The sequence below is a fragment of the Hemicordylus capensis genome, chromosome 2, assembly GCF_027244095.1.
Source record: "Hemicordylus capensis ecotype Gifberg chromosome 2, rHemCap1.1.pri, whole genome shotgun sequence".
NCBI classification, from domain to species: Eukaryota; Metazoa; Chordata; class Lepidosauria; order Squamata; family Cordylidae; genus Hemicordylus; species Hemicordylus capensis.
Window position 1 is genome coordinate 296109729 of NC_069658.1, and position 23613 is coordinate 296133341.

The 23613-nt window shown below is 43.7% G+C and overlaps 1 protein-coding gene across 5 annotated transcripts in view; it reads right to left on the reverse strand.

The window, feature by feature from the left end:
- Nucleotides 1–23613, reverse strand: part of FGD5 (FYVE, RhoGEF and PH domain containing 5) — a 232101-nt gene that overhangs the window by 111066 nt on the left and 97422 nt on the right. For all 5 annotated transcript variants that reach the window (XM_053293641.1, XM_053293645.1, XM_053293642.1 and 2 more), the window contains exon 3: nucleotides 19518–19647. In XM_053293641.1, the coding sequence (XP_053149616.1) occupies nucleotides 19518–19647 (130 nt within the window). The remainder of the gene's footprint in view (nucleotides 1–19517; nucleotides 19648–23613) is intronic.

Sequence of the window (23613 nt, forward strand, 5' to 3'; positions counted from 1 at the left end):
TTGATATTTTCCCTCTGTCTGCCAAAAGACAGGAGTAACAGGATGAATAATGGGGAATTGCAGTCTGGTGTCTGATATGTGTGTTTTCAAGCCCAAACGTCTTTGAGAAGGCTGTTGATGCTTTGCAAGTAGCTTGTCTTTTGTGAGGTCCTAACAAGTTTATGGTGCTTGGTACGTGCACTTTTATTGGTTACATCACCATCCCATCATTCTTGTGGGGGAGGGGCCTTAGCTCACTAATCACTGAGTTTCCTGTTTTCCTTCAGGACAGCCTATTTCCAGGTAGCATTGTCTGAATAAATGGTTATTTTTAGCTGCTTGCTGACTTGGTACACAATACATACTAGTGAGGTTGCTAGCCCTGCTGAAATGCCACTTTATATCAGGCTGCTTCAGTTCCCCTTTTGGTATAAAAAACCTGGGAAATTTATAGAGAAGCGTAAAAAAAATTAAATGAGGGAACCATTCGCATTCTTTAGATATCTAAAAAGCAATTCCTAAGAAGAGAACAAAAATGAAAATTAAACTAGCAGACCCGGCGCACAGCATCTGTGCCGCTAGTTTGTCGCCGCACTTTCTTTCCCCGCTGTCTGGGCATGGTGTGGCTCTGGAGGCTGCCCGGCCAGGCTCTTCTTGGCAGTGCAGCTCCGCCACCCGTCTCCTCTCACCTTTCCCTACCCGCCCGCCAGCAGTGCTTTCCTTCCCCACCAGGTGCAGTGCGGCTCCACCGCCCACCTAGCTGGGCTCCTCTTAGTGATGCAGCTCCGCCGCCTGCCTCCTCCCACTGGGCCAGTATCTCTCACCTCCTCCCAATGGGCCAGTATCTCTTGCCTCCTCCCACTGGGCCAGTATCTCTCGCCTCCTTCCACCACCTCATTCCGGATGCCCCTCGTTCTCGGCCCTCTCCCCCTCGGGTCTTCCCCCCATTCTCGGCCCATTTTGGGCCACCTGCCTGCCCACCATTCTCTCCCCATCACTGCCCCCCCACCGCCGCTTTCCCCACCACCCGCTCACCGCTGCCACCTCCTCCAATCGGCCGGCGTGGCTCTGCCCACCGCCCTGCCATCTCCTCACGTGTGTGTGGAATTCTTGCGAGAGTTCTGCCACGCATGTGATTTCCTCCACGCAGCCCAACACATCTGGCTTAGATAATTAAGTATATAGAGGAGATGCCCTGTTCACTTTCTTTAGACATCTAAAAAGCAATTCCTAAGACGAGAACAAACAAGAAAATTGTTCACCATCTAAATCCAAAATAGCCCTGGTTTTCAGCCAAAGTTTAGGGGAAACTTCCAGACTGTTCAGTTATATGGGCAGTGGAACAAATTGTATTGGTAATCCATGAAATCCTTATTACTGGAGCATTTAAAAGCAAAGATTGGGCAAATGTCTGCAAGAAGTTCTTAAAGGTGTTGGTTTTCTTGCCTCAGAATCCATATGAGGAAGACACAAGACATTAAGCTTGGAATCAAAGTATTACCAAGACTTCAAAGCAGCACAGTCACTTTATCTAAACCATGACCCCCAGTGCCTCTTCTGCCCTTACAGAGCACAGCACTATGTGCTTTAGAGATTGCTGCTGGGCAATATAAATGATTAGTGGCTTGTCCACTGTAAAGGGTGGACATCCTACTCTACATATACAAGAATTGCTTTAGGTAGTTTGAGAAGGAAAATGAGGACTAAGTTCATACAAGGACATTTCCTGAAGTGTCTTGTTTTGTTTTTATAAGTGAATATAATATTGCTAATATTATTGGAATCTAATACCAATATCTTCTATTCCACACATACAAAACATCCATTCTAGAAATAACTGCATATCAGTTACCTTGCCCCTGAATCATTTCTGGGATAAATATTACTATTAAAGAGCCCTCAGTACAAGGGGCTGCAAGCATTACCGACAACTTTCCTTCATCACAATCCTGCTCTCTCCGGTTTGACCTCTGTGTCTGCCCTACCTCTCTAGGTGCCAGAGTGAAGCTTTTCAGGCAAGGGTTTTGCCACTCCTTGACTGCCATTTGCTTAAATGCTCTGATTTCACAGAAGGGATGGGCTGTGTAGGGCAAAGAATCAAAGTGCTTGGGGGAAGGCATTAGAATGTGAAATCCAATCCCGCCCACACCCACCCCACTAAGCAATTTTTGGTAAACTGAACCTCTTCCACTATGGTAGTCACCTCAGATTTTTGAATGACACCTTAGCACCGTGTACATATGTGCACATCCGTACAAACATACAGTTATTCACACACTCTGTTTAATGCACATACCATAGTACGCTTTCTATCTGTACCCTGCATTTGAGGGGGGCTGTACTCACATTCACTTTTAGAGTACTGTAAATGCATATACAACCATTCACACAAAAACAAGTACATGTATACAATCACCTGTATGCACATACACCATAATGTCTGAATACAGCTTTGGTTGGTGTATATTGGCTGACCAGTTCCAAGGTCTTTAGCCAGAACTGGACAGATAAAATTTGCTGCTTATGTATTTAATAGTAACTAATATCAGAGATCACATGCTAGCAAAATAATGCTCAGGATCATCCAACGCAGATTAGAGCCCTATGTGGAAAGGGAATGCTGGATGTTCAAGCTAGTTTCAGAAAAGGCCAAGGAACAAGAGACATCATTGCTGATGCACACTGGATAATTGAGAAAGCCAAAGAATATAAGAAAGAAGTCAGTATGTGCTTTATTTGTTGGAACTTAAAGGACTTTGCGCTGTCTCTTTGCCTCAGACAGTGGAGGACAGACTAGTAAGTCAGAGGGCTAGAGAGTCAAGACATTGGTCATCCCTTCTCCACTGCTCTGATGCTATCCCTTTGAAATGTAGATTGCTACTCTTAGGGATTCAACTTCCTTCTTCCTCTCTCTCTTTCCTACCTGCCTGTCTACCTTGCAACATGGCAAGCTTCTCTCCCTGCACTATATGTGCAGAGAGGATGCAGAATCCATCTGCATCCAGCTAGATAGATAGATTAGAGATCCTAAATCCTCACTTTCCTATCTAGAATGGAGTTCCTTAATAAATGCCTTTTATATTGATTTGAAACTATGAATTGGCTCCAAGTTACTTTACTCTCAGCACACACGCATGCCTAACTAAATTTCCACTGTGTTGTGCCTCTGTGCACTCTGCTATAATGAGAGAGGAATTCTTTCACCATAGAGAATTTCCAACATTATTGACTACAGAAAAGCCTTCGATTGCATCAACCATGTCAAGTTGTGAAATATCCTTAGGAAAATGGGCGTCCCAGAACATCTCCTTGTTCTCATGAGAAACCTATACACGGGACAGGAAGCCACAGTCCAGACAGGCAGAACATGGTGAAACAGACTGGTTCCAGATCGGCAAAGGAGTAAGACAAGGATGTATACTTTCTCTTTATTTATTCAACTTATATGCTGAACATATACTGAGAGAAGCTGGATTGGAAGAAGATGAGCATGGTTTTAAAGTTGGAGGAAGAAACATCAATAACCTGTGCTACGCTGATGACACCACTCTGATAGCTGAGAATGCGAATGATCTGCAAGCTCTAGTAATGAAAGTCAAGGAGCACAGTGAAAAAATGGGACACAACTAAATTTAAAGAAGACTAAATTAATGACAATAGGTACAGCAACCAGCCTCAGAACTGACAATGAAGATATTGAAGTGGTGGATAGCTTCTGCCTTTTAGGATCGACCATCAACAGTAAAGGATCCAGCAGTCAAGAAATATGTCGTAGACTAGCACTTGGTAGGGTTGCAATGAAGGCATTGGAAAGGATATTTAGATGTCATGACATGTCTACACCTACAAAGATTAGAATTGTTCAGACAATGGTTTTTCCTGTGACACTCTATGGAGGCGAAAGCTGGACTTTGAAGAAGCAAGATAGAAAAAGCATTGACGCTTTTGAACTTTGGTGCTGGAGAAGACTTCTGAGGATACCATGGACAGCCAGGAAAACAAACAAATGGATCATAGAACAAATCAATCCAGAATTTTCACTCGAGGCACAAGTGACCAGGCTCAAACTATCATACTTTGGACACATTATGCGAAGACCCAGCTCCCTTGAGAAGTCTATAATACTGGGGGAAATTGAAGGAAAGAGAAGAAGAGGATGACCAGCAGCAAGGTGGATGGGAACAGCAATGAATGCACCACTGAGAGACCTTAAAGGCCTAGCTGATGAAGACAGATCATCCTGGAAATAATCTATCTATGTGGTTGCTAAGACTTGACACCGACTTGACGGCACTTACAATCAATCAATCAATCAGTATAAGAGAAATAGTGATGAGTCACAGAGGAAACAGTAGTATCTAAAACATATGAACAGTCTACCTTATTGTTAAAAATGTTTGTCCCCTGATCCCTGTTTTGGAGGGGAACCTCATACCATCTCTTGGAGACCACTTAATTATATACATCCTATTGAAAAAGCTGTCTAAATCTGTCACTTCCTTAAGGGACGCAAAACAGACACTCCCCAAAATATAGCTTATGTTTGAGAAAGGTTTTTTTGTTTTGTTTTTTAAGTGTGTGTGCATGCTTCATTATACGAAGGTTAAAGGTTTGCAAAACAGAATGATTAATGGAGCCTGGAAACCAATCCCACCCAGTAGAAAGATAAGGAAAAGCAAAGACGATTTGACATACTGCGACAGTGAGGCTGTTGCTGCTTGGTTCTTTGCAAAACTTTGTGGCCTAGCCTGCTATTTCCTTTATTTGCAGACAGGTCTGTTCTGCATGCTGCAATTGTTCACCACCCTGTCCCTGCTCTGTTGTTGCCATACATTTCTGGCACATCACTGGGGTGGAGGAGGGGAATGGCTGTGTCTCATTCCCAGTAATGATCTACAAAACCAAGTAATGAAATTCTAAAGTATAAACCACCATCACATCTAGGTATTCCAGTTTGGCAAGTGTGGAGCTTTTTCTTCCTAAAGAGAGATGTGACTTGTACCAAGGAGAAAAGTAGGTCTCTGAAATCCTTGTCTCAGGTTTTCAGCTGACTGCATTTTTAGTTGAAAGGCTGAAAACAGTTTTAAATAGTAGCAATGGAATTGCCACTGGAAATGTTTTAAATTAGCTTCACTGGGTCTGCTTTACTTCTTGTGTTTCTAAGTCCATTAAAATGTAAGCCTCATTGTTGGGATGTTAAATATCAATGAAGCCATTCACACAACCTCGCGGTTCTCTGGCGGCTAGCTTGCCTAGATACCCCTACCCCTAAATGAGGTTAATGGAGCAAGTGCTCTGTTAACCTCACACTTTTGATCGTGTGTCAGCTGCAGATGCCTGCAGCTGTGGCTGACACACTTGGGGTGGGGCTAAGGGGGCCGGGGGGGGCCCTTCCCACTCCCCCGGAGATGCTGCTTGTCTGGGCAGCCGCTTGTCTGGGCTGGCCACCAAACCCCATCTGGCGCTTCACATGGGACGTGTGAAGCACCTCATTATGTATTTGAATTCATTAGTATAGGTAAATGAGTACACTCATGCGGTGCCTTCCTGGGATTCGGAGGGCTGGCGGCGCTCCCCTTCCCCCTTCCCCTGGAGTTGCAGCCGGTTGCAGGAGTGCCCAACCAGAGCAGCCGCTCATCTGGGCGGCCGATCCAGACACCCAGCAACAAGCAACTGCTCATGTTCAAGGAGAGCGGGCAAAGCCCGCTCTCCCTGCCAAACCCCTTCTGGCACTTCGCACAGGTCATGTGAAGTGCCTCATTATGTATTTAAATTTATTAGTATAGGTAAATGAGTACATACCCTCCAACATTTCACTGATGAAAATAGGGACCTGCCTGTGAATGTGTAGGGGGTGAGGCCAAGCAACCTGGAGGCATGAGGTACAGTCCTGACTATGAGCACGCCATGAACAGAAAGCAGGTCATAGTCAACTGGAAGCAGAATATATTGTTCCAGATTACCAAAGTAGAGTTGCCAAGGCCACACCCTCCAACATTTTACAGATGAAAATAGGGATACACTATAACAACCAGTAGTCACACCAAGGATTAGTGCGCAAGTCACCACCCACCCTTATACATAGCTGAAGATTGGATCCCACCTGCTATATGCTGTGTACTGCCTTAAGAGCCCTGCATCTGTTTGCATGCAGGCACACGAGAGACACAATACATCCATCCATCCATCCATCCATCCATCCACCCACTTGGAGATTTAATTTCTAGAGACTCCAGGGAAGAAGCTGAATCACAAAGAATGAGAATTCTAGCAAGCCGTGTGAAAAAAACTGAAGAAGACATCCCTAAGAGGCAAAAACACAGACAGATGTTGGCGCAGACCTCTTTTTGAGCCTATTTTACCATAAAAGAGTCTCCCAGTCAGAACCAGGATTACAAATCCAGATTATATAAAGCCAGAGACCAGAGAGAAAAAGGCAATTTTTAAAAGGAGGTTTGGAGTGAAGGCCAGATGCCCAACTCATTTCTCAACCGTCTGGTTATCTATGGGCTCCAGTGTCTCTGAGGAAATCAATGACCTGAGAAGACCTTGGGCAAACCAATTCGGCAGCACCTGGCTCAGTATTATTTATTATTATTTATTATTATTTATTTAAAATATTTATACCCCACCCCCTCCAGTGCACTACTGCTCAGGGCGGCTCACAACAATAAGATAGATACAGATACAATACAAGTAATAAAATTAACTATTCTTTTAAAAGTCAGATTAAAAACCACAATCAATAGGTTCAAATTAAAACTGAAAATTATAAAAAGCTAAAGAACCTACCAGATATAACAAAACAATAATGGAGTATTAAAAAGCCTCCTTAAAAAGGTGCATTTTGAGATGTTTTTTAAAAACACTGAGGGAGGGAACATGGCGAAGCTCTTCAGGGAGGGCGTTCCAAAGCCGAGGGGCCACAACCGAAAAGGCCCTGTCTCTAGTCCCCACCAACCAGATCTCTGTTAGTGGCAGGGTCATGAGCAGGGCCTGAGATGACGAGCAGAGGGCCCTGGCAGATTCATATGGGCAAATGTGGTCCGACAGTATGCAGAATGCCAAATGCCGTACTCTGAAATGAATTCTAATGCTAAATTAAGAAGCAGTATTCCCCAGCCGAGGTGATTCCTCTCATTGACTACAATATCCACCAGCCAGGAATGATGCCCCCTCTTCTTGATTGAATTAGTGAATAAACACAGAACCTCTCATTAGCCAGAAGCTAAATTGTGCTGATAGAAAGAAAGAGGTGTGACACAAAACTGGATTTGAAATTGGAACAGGAGAATGCACCTGGCCACAACTTTACTAATCTAAACATCAAATAAAACAAACTACTGTATATACATGGCAAGAGAGATTTCGCCAAAGTAGCTGGATGGCAAATCCCTAAAGCTGAACTTCCCAAATCTGGAGCTGTCCAACCGCTGGGCCCCCTTATTGGCGGATGGAACAGCTCAAGTTGCCAGGCAGGTGGGAGGAAGCCAAGGCAAAGTCCCACCTCCTCATGCCTTCTTCCATGAGTTATATCTCTCACAACATTCCATTCATTAACCAATCAAAACAGAGTCCAGAGACCCCCCTTTTTGTCCAAACAGTTCTTGGATCACAGTATTTATGTGGCCCAAGGTGGAGGAGACACAAAGCCACAACAAACTTTAAGCACACTTTAAGCACACGTAAACTTGAAGCACACTGGTGAAACAAATCATAGCCATAGGGAAAAGTAATCAATTCTATCACACTGAAAATGCATATTAATGAACAGATGTCTTAAGCTATGCTAAGCCATTAATTAAAGTGGTTGTGCTCTCTGAAATCCTCTCTTCCTCCTCCTCTCTCCAACCTCCCGTAGAATAGTGAGCATACTCATCTGAGCCTCTCCTGAGTTCACCTGCCTCTGCTTGTTTAACTAGGGATGTGCAAAAAGGTTTGGCTCGAAACGGGCCATTCTGAGTGTCTTGAACTCTAAACAAAACTCGCTTTAAATAAAGGGCCTGTTTCGTGCTCAGAACAAAATAACCCCATTTCAGTTCCAAACATTTCAACATTTTGAGCAGCATTTTGGAGGCCTATTTCCCCCTTGCTGATTAGTTTCTGGCACTGGCTTCCGATTGGCTAGCAATCTCCTTGATTCTTGGTTTGCTTGTTGTCAAATATGGGGAACAATGGAGTGTTTCGAGTTTCCCCATTGTTCCCTAGAGCCGAAACACTCAAAATGTTTTGAGTGTTTGTTTTGTCGAAACAACCGATTTGACCGCTGTTTCGACGAAATGTTTTGGCCATCTGGATTTATTTTTGAGCTCAAAACAAAATGCAAAATCCATTTCATACACATCCCTTCACTTAACCCTCCCTAATCCTTCCAAGTGTTGGTTCCTGTGTTGCCGCTTATATACACCTGTCTCAGTAGAGACATAGCTGCAGTGCGTCCCCATGTTTTGCCTGTTCCCTCCTGCTTATCTGTCTTTCCTTTTTTCAGTTTGCTGTTTCTTCCATCAGTCTAATTCCCCACTGTGCTCCTTCCCAACTACATAAACCCTCTGTTTATCTTTATTCGTTCTCTTTATCATGACCTCTTCTGGGACTATTACTCTTGTAGACTCTCTACGACAGACGTCCCCAAACTGTGGCCCTCCAGATGTTGCTGAACTACAACTCCCAGCATCCCTAGACACATTTTTTGTGGCTGGGTATGCTGCAGCAACATCTGGAGGGCTGCAGTTTGGGGAAGCCTGCTCTATGACCATCAGCCACTCTCATACGAACATTCACTGCTACACAGACTATCTAGGAGTTCCATTTTCCAGAACTCAGCGGTGTTCTCATTTATAGGAACATAGGAAGCTGCCATATACTGAGTCAGACCATTGGTCTATCTAGCTCAGTATTGTCTACACAGACTGGCAGTGGCTTCTCCAAGATTGCAGGCAGGAATCTCTCTCATCCCTATCTCGGCGATGCCAGGGAGAGAACTTGGAACCAAGATGCTCTTCCCAGAGTGACTCCGGCCCTAAGGGGAATATCTTAGTGCTCATACATGTAGTCTCCCATTCATAAGCAACCAGGGCGTGCCCTGCTTAGCTAAGGGGACAAGTCATGCTTGCTACCACAAGACCAGCTCTCCTCCCTTAATAGGAAGCTGCCATATACTGAGTCAGACCACAGGTCCATCTAGCTCAGTATTGTCTACACAGACTGGCAACAGCTTCTCCATGGTAGCAGGCAGGAATCTCTCTCAGCCCTATCTTCTGTTCTTCCCAGAGCATCTCCATCCCCTAAGGGGAATGGTGTTGCTGGAATGTACATTTTTATTAATTTCCCCATGTGACTGAGTTATTTTTGCTAATTCTCTAATCATAGTGTGTATTTTGATTCTCTTTTAATAAATTTGAGCATTTGTTTAATGAAAGCTTGTCTTGTGCTCCTCTGTGTCAACACTGCATCCAAGCACAGGATAGCCCTTTGGTTAAAAGATTCTCTGACAGACGCAAGTGTCTTACACACATGCCATAACACAGATTCCAGAAAACAAGAACTGCCCCTGGTCAATAAGGACAGGTGGAGCCTGAGTACGCAGGTGCTAATGACCAGTGGCTGTTCTTTTCCACCTCAGAGAAGTAGAAAGCAAAAGCAGTACTGTATATTATTTGAGAATCACAGGTATCTCATATGGATTAATACATACAAGGCTGGAAAATGCTGTATAGTGATAGCCTTGTTCAGACAGTTTACCACCTACATTGGTTGTATTCCCATTTTTTTGTGTTTTCATGTTCTGAAGATTAGATCAACAGCACTTCTCCGCAGCCTGCTGGATGATGAGCCTTGTTACATTTCTAAACCTTACAAATGAGTTCCGTATGGTGATATGCTTACTGAAGCTCCCTTAGCCTGCTTTCCAGTGATTGTGGGTACCACCGGGCTTGTGGGCGGGCCTGGTGCTCCCAAAGTGGCTAGCCCGCCTAAAACACCCTCCCTTTAAACAAGGTTAATGAAGCAGGAGCTCCGTTAATCTTGTCTTCCTGCTCGTGTGCCGCCGCAGTGTGACACACGAGTAGTCCCATGACTGGGAGGCTGCAAGCAGTCTCCTGGTATCGGGGGTCCCCTAGAATGCCCCGTGTGCTTGCATGGAGCATCCTGAGACTTCTGGGGCCACGCGGCTCCTGATCCCCACAGCCCCCACTGGCTCCGTGACGGAGCCAGCAGTCGTGTGGGCGGCCAATCCGGCTGCCTAGGGCTACACGTTCGATCGTCTGCAGGGAGAGTGGGCTAAGCCCGCTCTCCCTGCACACCCACCAGAAGCTCTTCTCACTGATCGTGAGAAGAGCTTCACTGACTTGAAGGTGAAGACCCTGAGGGCCTGGCCTTGGAATTAACACCATCTTTTGTTCAAACAAAACAGTGTTTGCTTGAAGGCTTAGGCTTCAAGTTACCAAAGCTCATTCTTATAAGGGTATATCCACAGGGCTTGTAAGTTATGTTAGTAATGGGAAATGAAATATGCAAGTTGGATGCAGCTCTCCAGTGCGTAAGGTGATTTCCTTGGATCCCTCAGTGTGAGAAGAAATTGGTTGCCCCTGCAGGGATTCTTACATCTCCCTGCAAATCAGTATAAGCTACCAGGCATACAGTGAGTTACAGGCAACTGTCTTACTTCCCAGCTTTTTTACTCTTAACATTAACGGGGCTTCCCCTTGGAGAAGAATCAAGCTGAGTAGACATATGAGAGAGAAAATGTGCTTTTCCCAGTTTCACGTGTCACATTAACTTTTCTACTGAAACCCTAGGCAGCACTTAAGTATAATGAATGTTACTTTTTTTTATTTCTTCTGTATCTGGAGTAAATGGCAGACAGGCCTACACCACAGCTGCAAACGACTTTCTATAAATCCAAAATCACGTTTAATTGCTTTTATTATGACCTTTAAACATCTGTACCTTGAGTAATCCCTTTATAAACATTAGCATTATTGCTGATGCCACATTAGTCCAATTTAATCTTATACTATGAAATCTTTCTACTTTCCATATAGAACTTTCAGCTGCCTAGATGTACTTAGCCATTTCCCTCTAAAGCAGTGGTTTTCTTATAACCAACCCTGATGTAATGGGGGGAGCCATGTTGGTTTATTCATTGTCTTCCGGTTCATTTGTAACCCCCACCATTACTACCAGTACTATCAGTAGGCTCCCTGAACTGGCCACTAAAGGGTGTATAATCTCCCCTCCCATTTCTTGATAGATTGTGGAGCATGCTCAGAAGGTCCTGAGAATCTTAGAGTTTTCAAACCCAGCAGCAGAAAGCTTCTGAGCAGAGAAGGAAAAAGAGATTTGGAGATCTTCTATTCTTTTATGAACTTGCTCATATACTGCAGTTCTTCTTTGGGCAAGATTTGCACACCAGTTTGAGATTCTGAACGGGCCTGCCTGATCTCATTGCACCAGGTCTTTGTAATTTCAGCTGCTCACCGATGGGACTTACAGTACGGACTGTGCAGGAGTACTGCTGGGATAGTTTCCTTAGAAAAAAGAGACTGGGGTCTGGTTTGGGTTTTATTTAGTGGCCCTATGATGATATTGTATGTATGCTTTATTACTTTCTCCTAATTTGTAACTGGGTATTTTAAGTTTATCTCTATGCATGCTTGGCAGACTAGGTTCTACAAAGAAAAAATGTAAATATTTATAAGTCCTTGAGTTTGGCATAATAATTTGTTGTTGTTGTTCTCTTTATCTTTCTTGCAGCCACTGGGAAATACACTGTCTCAAAATATACAGATATATATATAGAGAGAGACGAACAAAAAACCCCATTTCCTGAATAAGAAGGATTACACATTCACAAAGTAGAGTGGTGAGGCTGGGAGTCTAATTTTTACAATCAAGCATGTATGTAGATGTGGGGAGCAAACCTACATACACCATTTGTTGTAAAAATTAAACTTCTTCACTTCCTGTATATGAACAGGGCAGACTTGTGAAGAACAAACATGGCTGCCCCATTTCATTTGGCCCTTATGGTCTGCAGTAAAGGAACTGGTCCAGCTTCTCAGGGATCATAACCTATTTTTTTCCTTCAGAGTCATGTGATGTTAGCAGGGAGCTGAAGCTGCCTCCCAGTCATCCACCTAGTACGAATAGGTTAACAGTTGGGGCACTATTATGTTTGCCACTCAGATGCTGCCTAACCTTGGAAACTCCCCCCCCCCCCCGCCCCATTCCTAGCAAGTCTTTTTTAATTGCTACATCAGAGGCATCTGTTACTGATATTCCACCGGCTGTTAGGGCTGGAGTTATCAGGTTGCAACCTGGAGATTCCCTCTTTACCTTTACCTTTGAATCTGATGCTGAATTAGCAGATGGAGCAGCTGTGGCTACTCCTGTCAATTTCTCCTCTTGTCCTTTTCTCTGTCCCCTCCCCACCTGTTCAATGCACCTGGAGTCCTGCTTGTTGCTGTAGGTAAGGGAGAAGCGGACAAAAATACTTGGGAGATGGAGACGGGAGTTTGAAGCTGCAACTGCCTCAGCTTCCAGTTCAGCAACACATTTAAAGTATGGAGGGTGGTCTCTTTGGGTTGCAAAGTGTGGTATAGTGGACAGTGCTTGTTTTGGACCAAAGTAACTCAGGTTCAAACTCATGCACAGCCATGATATGAAGATTACTAGGTGTTAGGCCATTCACTATCTCTCAGCCTAACCTACTTCACAGGGTTTTTGTAAAGCTAAAACAGGTGTGGGAGAAGAACCATGTATGCTGCCCTACATACATACAGGGCAGGATACAGGAAGTCCCCAACAGGTTGGGTTCCAAAAGTTCATTTGTAAGTCGGATATTTGAAACTCAGAACTTATTTTCCCATAGAAACAATGTTAGAAATGGTGGTTAGGTTCCCACGCTAGTCCACTGTGGCATATGTGTTATGTACTTTTAAGAAGACTAGAATGCAGTTACCCAGGTTCCCTCTGGTGTGGTTAGAAGTAGTATCTGGTGTGTTTTATATACTTGCCAGCATGTCCCTATTTTCCCATTCACCTGAATGGGAAAATAGGGACATGTTGGCAAGTATGTGCAAGTAGTAATATGTTGTACCTTCCTGTTTGTGTTTCATTTCAATAAAGAGATACTATTTTATTTATTTATTTAATTTTATTTATTTTTACATTTCTATACAGCCTTTCGTTAAAAGAAAACCCTAAAACATACAATAAAAGCAGTAAAAACATCAAGCTATAAAAACATCAAGCTAAAAACATATAAACAAGCATAAAAACATGACAACAGATAACAGATTTTAAGAACCCCTCTCTCTGGCTGATGTTGACCAAAGATAACAGAACATACAGGGGCTCTACAGACTGAGTGAGTACTCCCTTGGGACCCATTATACAAAATAATACAACACTCAAGGTTGTTCGGGGGCGGGGAGTGATGAAGATGAAGTTCGTCACTCACGTGGGATGGCTCGGACCCGCAGGGATGCCTGAGAGATGTAGTTCCTCCCGAAGCTCAGGAGGAATGACCTCCCCCAGGCATCCCTGTGGTTCGCAGCTGCCCCACGCAAGTGATGAGCTTCCTCTTTGTCACTCCCAAGTCCCCACCCATCCCCCGGACAATCCCAAGGATTGCTGCAACTGCACAGCTTTCCCCACATCAGTGCTATCTGGGGCTTTAGCACCATGAGTGGCTGCCTCCTTGTGGTGGGGGCTGGGAATTCCAAAATGGAATTCCAACTTCTACTGCAGAGCACAGTCCTACTATCTAGTCCAGGATCCTGTTTCTCACAGTTGCCTACCAGATGCCTCTAGGAAGCCAACAAGCAGGAGATAATGGCACACACACCTTCTCCCATCATGGCTCCCCTGCAATTGGTTTTCAGAGGCATCCTACTTCTAAGCCTAGAGTTAGCCTATAGCCATCAAGACTAGTAGCCATAGACAGACTTGTCCTCCATGAATTTGCCTATTTTTTTTAGAGCCACCCAAGCTGGTGGCCAACACTACATCCCATGGCAGAGAACTCCACAGATTGATTATGCGCTGGGTGAAAAAGTACTTCCTTTGGTTAGTCCTAAATTTCCTGACCATCAGCTTCATGGGATAACATCTCTCTCTCTCTCTCTACTACCTCCACATCATGCATAATTTTATGAACCTCTATCATGGCTCCCCTTAACTGCCTCTTTTTCCTAAACTAAAAAGCCCCAATTGTAACCTTGCCTCATAAGGAAGGTGCTCTACCCCCCTGATTATTTTGACTGACTCTTCTGCACTTTCCCCAGTTCTATAATATCCACACACATCTAAAGGACCTGATGTTGTGAATCGCCACCACCATCACTAACTATATGAACTGGGTTTTTAAAAATGTTTTGTTAATGATTTCAAACCATTTTAAAAATTGTTTTTTGTATTGATTGTTTTTAAAATGACCAACGGGGTTTTTGTTTTTGCTGCTGTGAACTGCCCAGAGCTGTTTGGATGGGGTGGTATATAAATGTAATCAAACAAGCCAGCCAGTGATGGATGGTGATTTCTGGGGCAAGTGGCGCATTGAGATACAGAACAGAGGACTTTGAAATTAGGGAGCTCACTGCTGCCACCAGAAGGGCAGGCTTGGCACCTGGCCCAGCATCTTGCATTCTCGGCTAGGCCTGCCCCCACTGCTCAACTGGCCAATGGGCATGCACAGTGGCTATTTTCAGGGTCAGAATGGCCAATGGCCCTGATTGACATGTTGGATGAATTATAGCAGAGAAGGAGATAAGACATCAGAGCCAGACCAGGGAGGGACAGAGACCTCACACATAGCAGCACAAAAAGACTGACTAGAAAGTGGGACTACACAAAACAGGGACATAGTCCTGGCCAAACTAAGCTCAGGAATTTGCTACTGAGCTGGAAGTGTTTTATGCTGTTGAGAGCATACATGAAGGAAGAGGCAGCTGGTCCCTGGTACTATATCTATGTAGATTCTTTGGTTCCTAAAATAAACATGTTGAAGGAGAACTCTAAAGCACCCTCCTTATCCTCGGCTGCAAAGGCCATTTAATGTAGATGCTGAGGAAAGAGAAAGGGCAAGGAAGTGTCTCTGATTTGATATTTTCCCCCAGTAAGCTCTTTGTTGAACAGGCTAGAAAAGTGTCAAGGGCATCTTTGCAATATGCAACCCAACAAATGTATACAAGAGGCACAAGAGGCACACATAATATGCCTCTCAAGTAGTTTTACCAGCAGTGAAATAGAGAGAAAAATTCCAGCTACCCCCTTCTCTCAGGAGTATCACAGAGGTTAAAAACATGACAGCATCCTCAGCTGGGAACTCGCCAACCTGATACCATCTGCCAGAGACTTTTTTAAAAACATAGATTCAAGTACTCAATTAACTTAAATGGGCAGGCCTTCAGGATCTCATTTTAAACAAAAAATAATCAGTGTATAATGTGACTTATGGTGTGGGGGCGGATCTGAAGGTCAAACTGCATAATATGTGAGAGATCCATAACAGGCTCTTCCTGGTTTCTTTTCTTTTCTTTTATGGAGCTGCATGCTTGTGTGTATGTGGCCAGCACAGGGGTGGCGGCACACCACTTTGGATGGTGCAGCAGTACTGAAAAGGCTAACTCCCCCCCCCCCCAATACTATTTTGTGACACAAAATTGCACAAGCTATTATTTGCCTGTTGGCAAGAAGGGTGGGGAGTGGGGCACAGATACAAAGAAAACCTATACCTTCCAGCTAGAATAAAGTGGGGGTACAGGGAAGGGTTGCATTCCACATTACAGTGTTGTATGCCTCCTTCATTTCAAAGAGCAGTGGTGTTGGCTCAGCAGAATAGAGAAGCCCTTACAGAACGGAAACCTTTCGAGATCATCTCAATACATAATTTTGATGAAGATTTTTAAAAAAAAGTTTGATAAGATATTAGTAAGAGCTAAAGGTTAGTAAGAATCAAATATCCCCATATTTGCAGAAAGGTCATGCCTGAGATGGCATGATTAGAAATGGCTGTGCTCAAAAGAATGGAATGGCTCTATAAAAATCTGGGGGACAATCTAGTGAAAGTTAAGGACTTCCAAGTGTCATGGGCTTCAGTGGGAGAGATAAGCATATGCGTAACTGTCTCCTGTTGAAATCCAAAGCACCTTCAAATATTTAAGAATGATTGGATTGTGTCCTTGTTATATATCACTCTGTTTTTAAAACTGAGCTTTATTCAAACCTCCATAAAAATACATAGACACAAAGAGAAAATTGAAACACAATAAAGCTTCAAGCAGATCCTTCCCACATCTCCCCCCCCCCCCCATCGCCCGCATAATCCCAGTAGAAGCAGCCTTAATAAAAAGCACACTTTCAGGATAAAACCATAGATCTTATCTGCTGGGTGATCTCATGCCTTTATTCAGCCTGATTTTCCCCTGGGAGATGAAAACCATAGACCAACCAGCAAAACATTAAAAAAGAAAATCAAAAGCTTGCTCTTGCTACTAGACCAGCCCAAATACTGTTTTCACAAGATTAGCTCATTTCCAAATCCCTGGTACTATTTTTGGCATCCAAACCTACCTATGTATGCCAATTCTTCTTAAGTGTCAGGACACTGACACATGTTTTACAACTACTTCATCTTGCACTAAGGATTTCCCTACAAGAGGGACACAGCATTTTGCTGGGTTCTTTGACAACTCACTTGCACTTCATCATTCAGTTGTTGCTTTTTGACAGAGTAGTGAAAGTTTCCTTGGAACACAGAAGGGGTCTGTGTATGAAAGCCTCTGAAAGAGTCCCTATAGACATGACCAGCTTTGGCAATGGTATAATACCTGTAGTATGACACCAGCTATATTCAGTCCTGTTAGGAGCGATATATATGCCAGAAACTCAAAGAAGGTTGACTTTCACTAATAATTCTTAAGAGTTTAAGAGGTCAGGAGGAGGAAATGTCAAAAAATTCTCATGTTTTCCAGTAAATCTTAAAGTCTGATAAATGACCAAAGTCCATCCTGATTTTCCCATCATTTATCAATAACGGGCAACATTTGTCAGGATAAGCTGGGAAGTGCTGAGAGCGATAAAGAAATTGATTGCTTTTTAGACCAGTTTCTGCACATATTCAGTTGACTTTAAGGACCTGTATTTCAAATATGAAAAAATTGTTTGCTTAAAGATTTTCTTTGACTTTGGCCTCTACTGATGGCCTTGAAGTTCCTGACTTTGAACCTATATATACTGCCTTTAACATGCATTGTATGGTTGTGGATATTTAATTTCCTCCTTGCAGATCACAATATCAAAGGCACTGCTGAAACTGAAAAAAGAAAGGTGGAGCCTGGTAGATGCACTGAGGAAAGGCAGTAGGTAGTAAACCTTATGAGGGAAAAAGCTATTTGAAAAATGGAAGAGTTGTATATAGGTGTTTTATCTGGGGTGTAACAAGGCTCGCGTGGCACTGGGACAAAAGTGAAGACTGACTCCTGTACTCCCACATTTTTCTTGGGAGAAGCAGGAAAGCAAAAAGCAAGCTGTTGCTCAGCTGCCAGGCCCCTCTCCCTTAGGGGCCCAGGAATATTTGCCACTCACCCTTGTGCAATTATAGCTAGGCCCCTATGCTCCAAAGTGCCTCTTTCAAACACTAGGCACCTAAGTGCCAGGCAGCTTCTAAAAGTGAATGGTATGGTTCTTCTGAATTCTAGTGGTTGCGACAATCTGACTTTCAGCATTCAGGCTTACCCATCTCCCTCACTTCGAGGATTCAGCCAATACTTGCAACTACTGGCTGACACAATGAGGAAAATTACTCAAAATAGTCCCACTGAAATTAAAAGGACAAGTTAGACATGGCTTAACTTGCCCTTTTAATTTCAGTGGGCCTACTTTGAGTAATTGTCCTCATGTCAGCCACTAAAATGTAGGCCAAATAAGGGCAGGGTTGTATTAGATGTCAGTGATTAAATGTTTCCTCCTCTGCTGGAAAGATACAGTGCTCAGAATGCTGACTGCCATTTTGTTATCTGGTTCTAAAAGAGACACCACACAATAGGAGAATCCTTTTGACCATTGCAGCTTTTCAGAAGAAGAGGAAATATTTTATCTGTTCCTTTCTGTCTAGGAAGACTGACAGATCAAACTGCAGGTTATGGAGGAGATCCATGACTGAGATCTTCTCCATAACATGCATTTTGTTTTTACTTTAATGTAACTGCAGTGGGAACTGAATTTGATTGAAGCAGTAACTCTGTGGGAAGGGATGTTTAACCATTTCCCTGCACTGTTTTTTCAATCTAGACTCCCCAAAAGACGCTGTTAGCTTCATGAGGGAACATAATGGGTAGCTATTCCATGGATATAGCAGTTTTGGGGGGATAGTTTTAAATGACATAGGAAAAAACATTAAAATGTGCTTCCTCAACACTATAGCTTCAGCCAAATTTGGAACTTCCCATGGCTGCATTAAAGAAAAAACCAAAATGCTAGAAGATCCAATCACAGATTTGCCACATAATGTACAGCTTGGCCCTAAAGATGGCCTTTAAGGTTAGAGGTCAGTTCCTCTGCTTCCCTGCCTAAGAAAAGAACATTTCAAACCAACACTTGAGTTAGGGATCTCCTTCTGATCCTTAATTCAGCCCTCCTTGCCTTAATATTGCTCAAGTGCAGAACAACATTCCCTGGACTGCCTGAACTACAAGGTAGAATGGCACATGCACGCACACACACAACCACACACAACCTGGTAACATATGTTCTTTGTTTCTCCAGTATTTTTCTATCAATATCCATTACTGGGCAGATGCCAAGGGCAAAATGGCAGGGAGGCCCCATCACATGACATCTGCATTGACATGAGTCCCTTTAGTCCTTCCTCTTCCTGCCAGTGTGATGGATCTGCCATTTTAATTCCTCACAGTGACTAGAGCAAAGCTATATAGGGGGAATTGTGAGGGAGTCTAAATGGCAACTGCACCTATGCCACCTCTGAGAAGTGTGGTGGTGGTGCTGCCTGGCAAACCCACCTGGGCTCACCCACATAAGGGACCTACTAGTGGGCACTTTGCCCAGAGCCCCCTCAAACCTGGAGCTGGGCCTGCATTTCCACCATCTGAAACATATGGTTTTTCCCTGATAAAACAGAAAAGGGAGCTCTTGGGTATCTGTGGTGGTGTGGGGGCAGCTGGAAGCTCACAGGAGCCAAGCTCTGCCTCAGGAGGTGCCAGCTGCTATCAGCACTGCCAACACTCCTGCTTTGGCGGGATTGAGAGCCCAACAGGATGTTCTTGTTTAAACAGCAGCAATGTTGCCAACATAGTTTCTGGCTGCCCATCATATAGTAGGCACACCATAACCGATCATGACTGCAGCTTAGACACATGTGGCAGATACATGGCACACCGCAGGTCCTCCAGACAGCATATGGATCCAGTTTGTGAGCAAACTCTGTTAGAGAATAGCAGAAGACACTTCCAGGTGGATTTGATTTGTTGCAAGATCTGTTCCCCACAAAACCCCAACGACACCCCTTATTCTTTTACCTTGTGGACAAGATTGGTATCTCCTTGGTTACTCTCTTCATCTCCAGAACTTTTCTGTTCCTCATCTGATGTGACATCTTCAACAGGAATCACAGAGATAGGGCACACCTTGTAAGGTTCTGTGTAGGCACTGTAAACAGAGAGAATAAGTTATCTTGTGGGCTTTCTCACTGGGCATTAATACCAAGAGGGGCGTTATGCAGCAGCCTTATGCCAATCACAGCTTCTCTGCCAGGACAAATAGCAGCTGAGGGGGGAGGCAATCCAGATCAGGGCCATGGCAAGTGCAAAGGGTTTTATTCCTTCCTTCCATGCCACCTTCCAATCTAGTTTGGGGGGCTCTGCAGCTGCTATTTATGTGTGTGTGTGTGTGTGTGTACACACACACACACACACACACACACACACCCCTGCTAGGACCAATCACAACCCTGCTAGAACCAATCACAACCCTGCTAGGACCAAACAATGGCTGGTATCCAGACTATTTATTTATTTATTTATTTATTTATTTATTTATTTATTTATTTTTTACATTTATATCCTGCTCTTCCTCCAAGGAGCCCAGAGCGGTGTACTACATACTTCTGTTTCTCCTCACAACAACCCTGTGAAGTAGGTTAGGCTGAGAGAGAAGTGACTGGCCCAGAGTCACCCAGCTAGTATCATGGCTGAATGGAGATTTGAACCCGGGTCTCCCCGGACCTAGTCCAGCACTCTAACCACTACAACACACTGGCTCTCTAATGCTGATTAATGCTGCACTAGTTTAAATATGTTGCAAGTTTCAAATATGTTGCAAAAAAGCTAGTTTTGCTAAGTCGGGGGCTGGCATTGCAGACTGGTGTTACACCACAGTGCTACAGGGTGCGCTTGAGGAACCTGTGGTGCACCTGCTGATGTGAAACCTCTTTCTCCAGCCATATAGGTTGAAGGGGATGGTGCAAAGCTATCTGGTATCCTCGTGCAAGCACCCCACTTGCACAAGTAGAGTGTGCAAGCAACTGAGGAACTCTGAGCATCCACTCAGCTACATGACCTTGTGTGGGTGCTACTGCAGCTCTAGTCTGGACGTCAGCCAGTGGGTTGAAAGTCACTTCTAGTTTGGCTCTTATTGAATCTGAATTCTGTTCTTTACTCCACCTCCTCCTCCTCCTCCTCCTCCTCCTCCTCCTCCTACTTATATACTACTCTTCAACCAAAGTTCTCAAAGTGGTTTACATAGAAAAATAAATAAATAAATAAGATGATCCCCTGTCCCCAAAGGGCTCTCATTCTAACAAGAAACATAAGGCAAATATCAGGAACAGCCACTGGAAGGATTCCTTCCTTCCTTCCTTCCTTCCTTCCTTCCTTCCTTCCTTCCTTCCTTCATTTATTTGAAACATTTAATATACTGGCCTCTCTGAAGACTCCGGGTGGTGCACAAAAACATGCAAACAAGGCAACATTAAAAATTACATTCTAAATTAAAAACTAAAGTAACTAACAAAAAAACAAATAAAGTAAACTACAGGGCAAAAGTCTGACAAAAAAGAAAAGTCTTCAATAGATATTTGAAGATCAGTAAGGAAGGGGCTAAACAAATCTGGAGGGGAAGAGAGTTCCAAAGAAGTGGGGCAGCAACTGAAAAGGCCCTTTCGCGGGTCCGAGAGCCCCGAACCTCTCGGAAATCAGGGACCGATAAAAGATGCTGTACTGGGGCTGGATAGGGCCAATTGCTCTCCCCCTGCTAAATAGAAGAGAATCACCACTTTAAAAGGTGTCTCTTTGCTCACTTAGCAGTTATTATAACAATGCCAGGTCTAAACCTCATTTAGCCAATGGAGCCACTGGATGCTGTGCTCCTGGAGAGCCTACTCATTCCTTTATACAACTTTTTAAAGCTGTGAAGTAATCAAACACTTTACAGATATCGTCAAAAATGTCGCTGAGAGGGGAGAATGGCAGCAGTAAATGACTGAGGAAAAGCAGCACATTCCACTCCATTCTTAATGCAGTGAGTCATCCATGAAGCCCTCTGTAAACTGGCACCCCCCCCCCCTTCTGGCATTTTCATCTCATAATCTCATACTTAAATAGTGTTGTGGCAGGGAGAAACACTTGAGATACAGGGAGAGGATACATTTTGTCAAATTTCTTTCTGCCATTTAGCTGCTGAAGGTACAAATACAGTATACCCTTCAGAGATCATTGCTGGCAACAAGGCCTCTCTTTTTCAGAGGACACTGGGCGGGAAACTCCATGGGAAAGGGGTGGGAAAATAGCACTATGCCATTGATGTGTTTAGAAAACCAAATAAACTCCATTTTTGCCTAGAAAATCTGCAGAAAACCTCATTCTAACTGCAAGTAACCTAGCCCAGCTCAGGGACATGACTGCCTCTCATGATTAACGTCATTATCTCTCTCCAGCTAAATTGTATCTATGAAACATGCTAACACAGCTAAGGTTTCCACTGCTAGAAAACAGGATCTAACCAAATAAGGAGTAATCACCCAATGAACAATGAATCAGGCGTTCGCATGCGTACTAGATACTTGGACCACCATACTGTGTCTAGGGTATCAGCACCATTTAGATTGTTTGTATAAATGTAAGGTGCACCTGTAACCAAACTGTAATCTGTTTGAGAGCATGAGCCTACTGATTACCTGTTGCTATCTGCAGAAGCAATAAAGCCTCAATTAATAATTCCCAATCCTTGTGTCTGAAAATAGCACTATGCCATGATGCTGCAGGTGCTGGATTCCACAAGCCTAAAAGACCGCTCAAAGGAAAATCAGTGTGCACACAGATGTACACGACAACATGAACCAACATGATTTGGGGGTCTTGTGGCTTGAGCTTGACTTCTCTCTGCCTCCCCTCTTCAGATGATAATAAATATTCTCCTCTGTAAAGCAAAGTAAAGTGTGCCGTCGAGTAGGTGTCAACTCCTGGCGACCACAGAGACCTGTGGTTTTTCTTTGGTAGAATGCAGAAAGGATTTATCATTGCCATGTCCCATGCAGTATGAGACGATGCCTTTCAACATCTTCGTCTGTAGTGAATGCTAAATTCCCACCAATCTGGGGTCTCCTCTCATGCTTCCAGTTAGCTATCATTTTTATATTTTTAAAGCTTTTAACTAACTTTAAAAACAAACAAACCACACACTAATTGGTTTTTAAGGTGAACAACTACTTCAGGAAGAGGCCGGGCATGGGCAGATACTTTTTGATGTCACAGGCATCTAGCTAATCAACACTTTGCACCACACCTGCTACAACCTGGCAGAACTTGAGTTTTGTCCTCAAGAAAAGACATGTGACAACATGGAAAGTGCACTTTCCCTAAAAAAGAGGATCCTGTTTTAATGTACGTCTAGCCTCCCCCTCAGTCTTCCATTACGGATAAAACAGCCAAGCTGTTTGTGCTGCTGTTCCAAAGCACTGTCTTCCCTTGTTTGTTTATTAGTGACATTTTTTTTCTGGTATGGGCAGCTCTCTGTTATACTTCCTACAAGCTGCCTAGCTATAGCAACAAAGGAGCTTCTATAGATCAGCATGAGCTTTTGACTTCAAGATTACATTGACAATAATGGCATTATTGCCAAAGCCTCCAAACTTCATAACTGTTCCCAGTTATGAAATTCAAAAATATGCTCATTCATTCTCATTAGGGTTTCCAACTCTAACTGAATATATAATATTTCCAAATATTTTTCACAATAACAAGGCATTACAATATCCAGGATTGCCTTAAGAGTCACCTGGAGAATCATGCCAATTCCCAGGGACTCCTGGAGGGCTGGCAATCCTACTCTTTGGCCATTGTTTTTAAACAAAATTTCTCTGAGCAGGGGAAGGGTGAGGGAAGGGAGTCAATCACTCTAGAACACAAAAATAAAAAGGTTTAGGAATTGTAAGGCTTCAAGGGGGAGGGGTTGTGTCCCTGGCCTTTCTTGAACCCAGAATTATAGGCTGGGAACAGACAAGGTCAGCTTCAGAGTAGACCAGGAAAGGAAGTTATTTCATCACCTCAGCCCTCCCACTGGCTTGCTGCATCCAGCCAGTTTCCTCTCCAGGAGGTTTTTCACACATGGCGTTTAGCC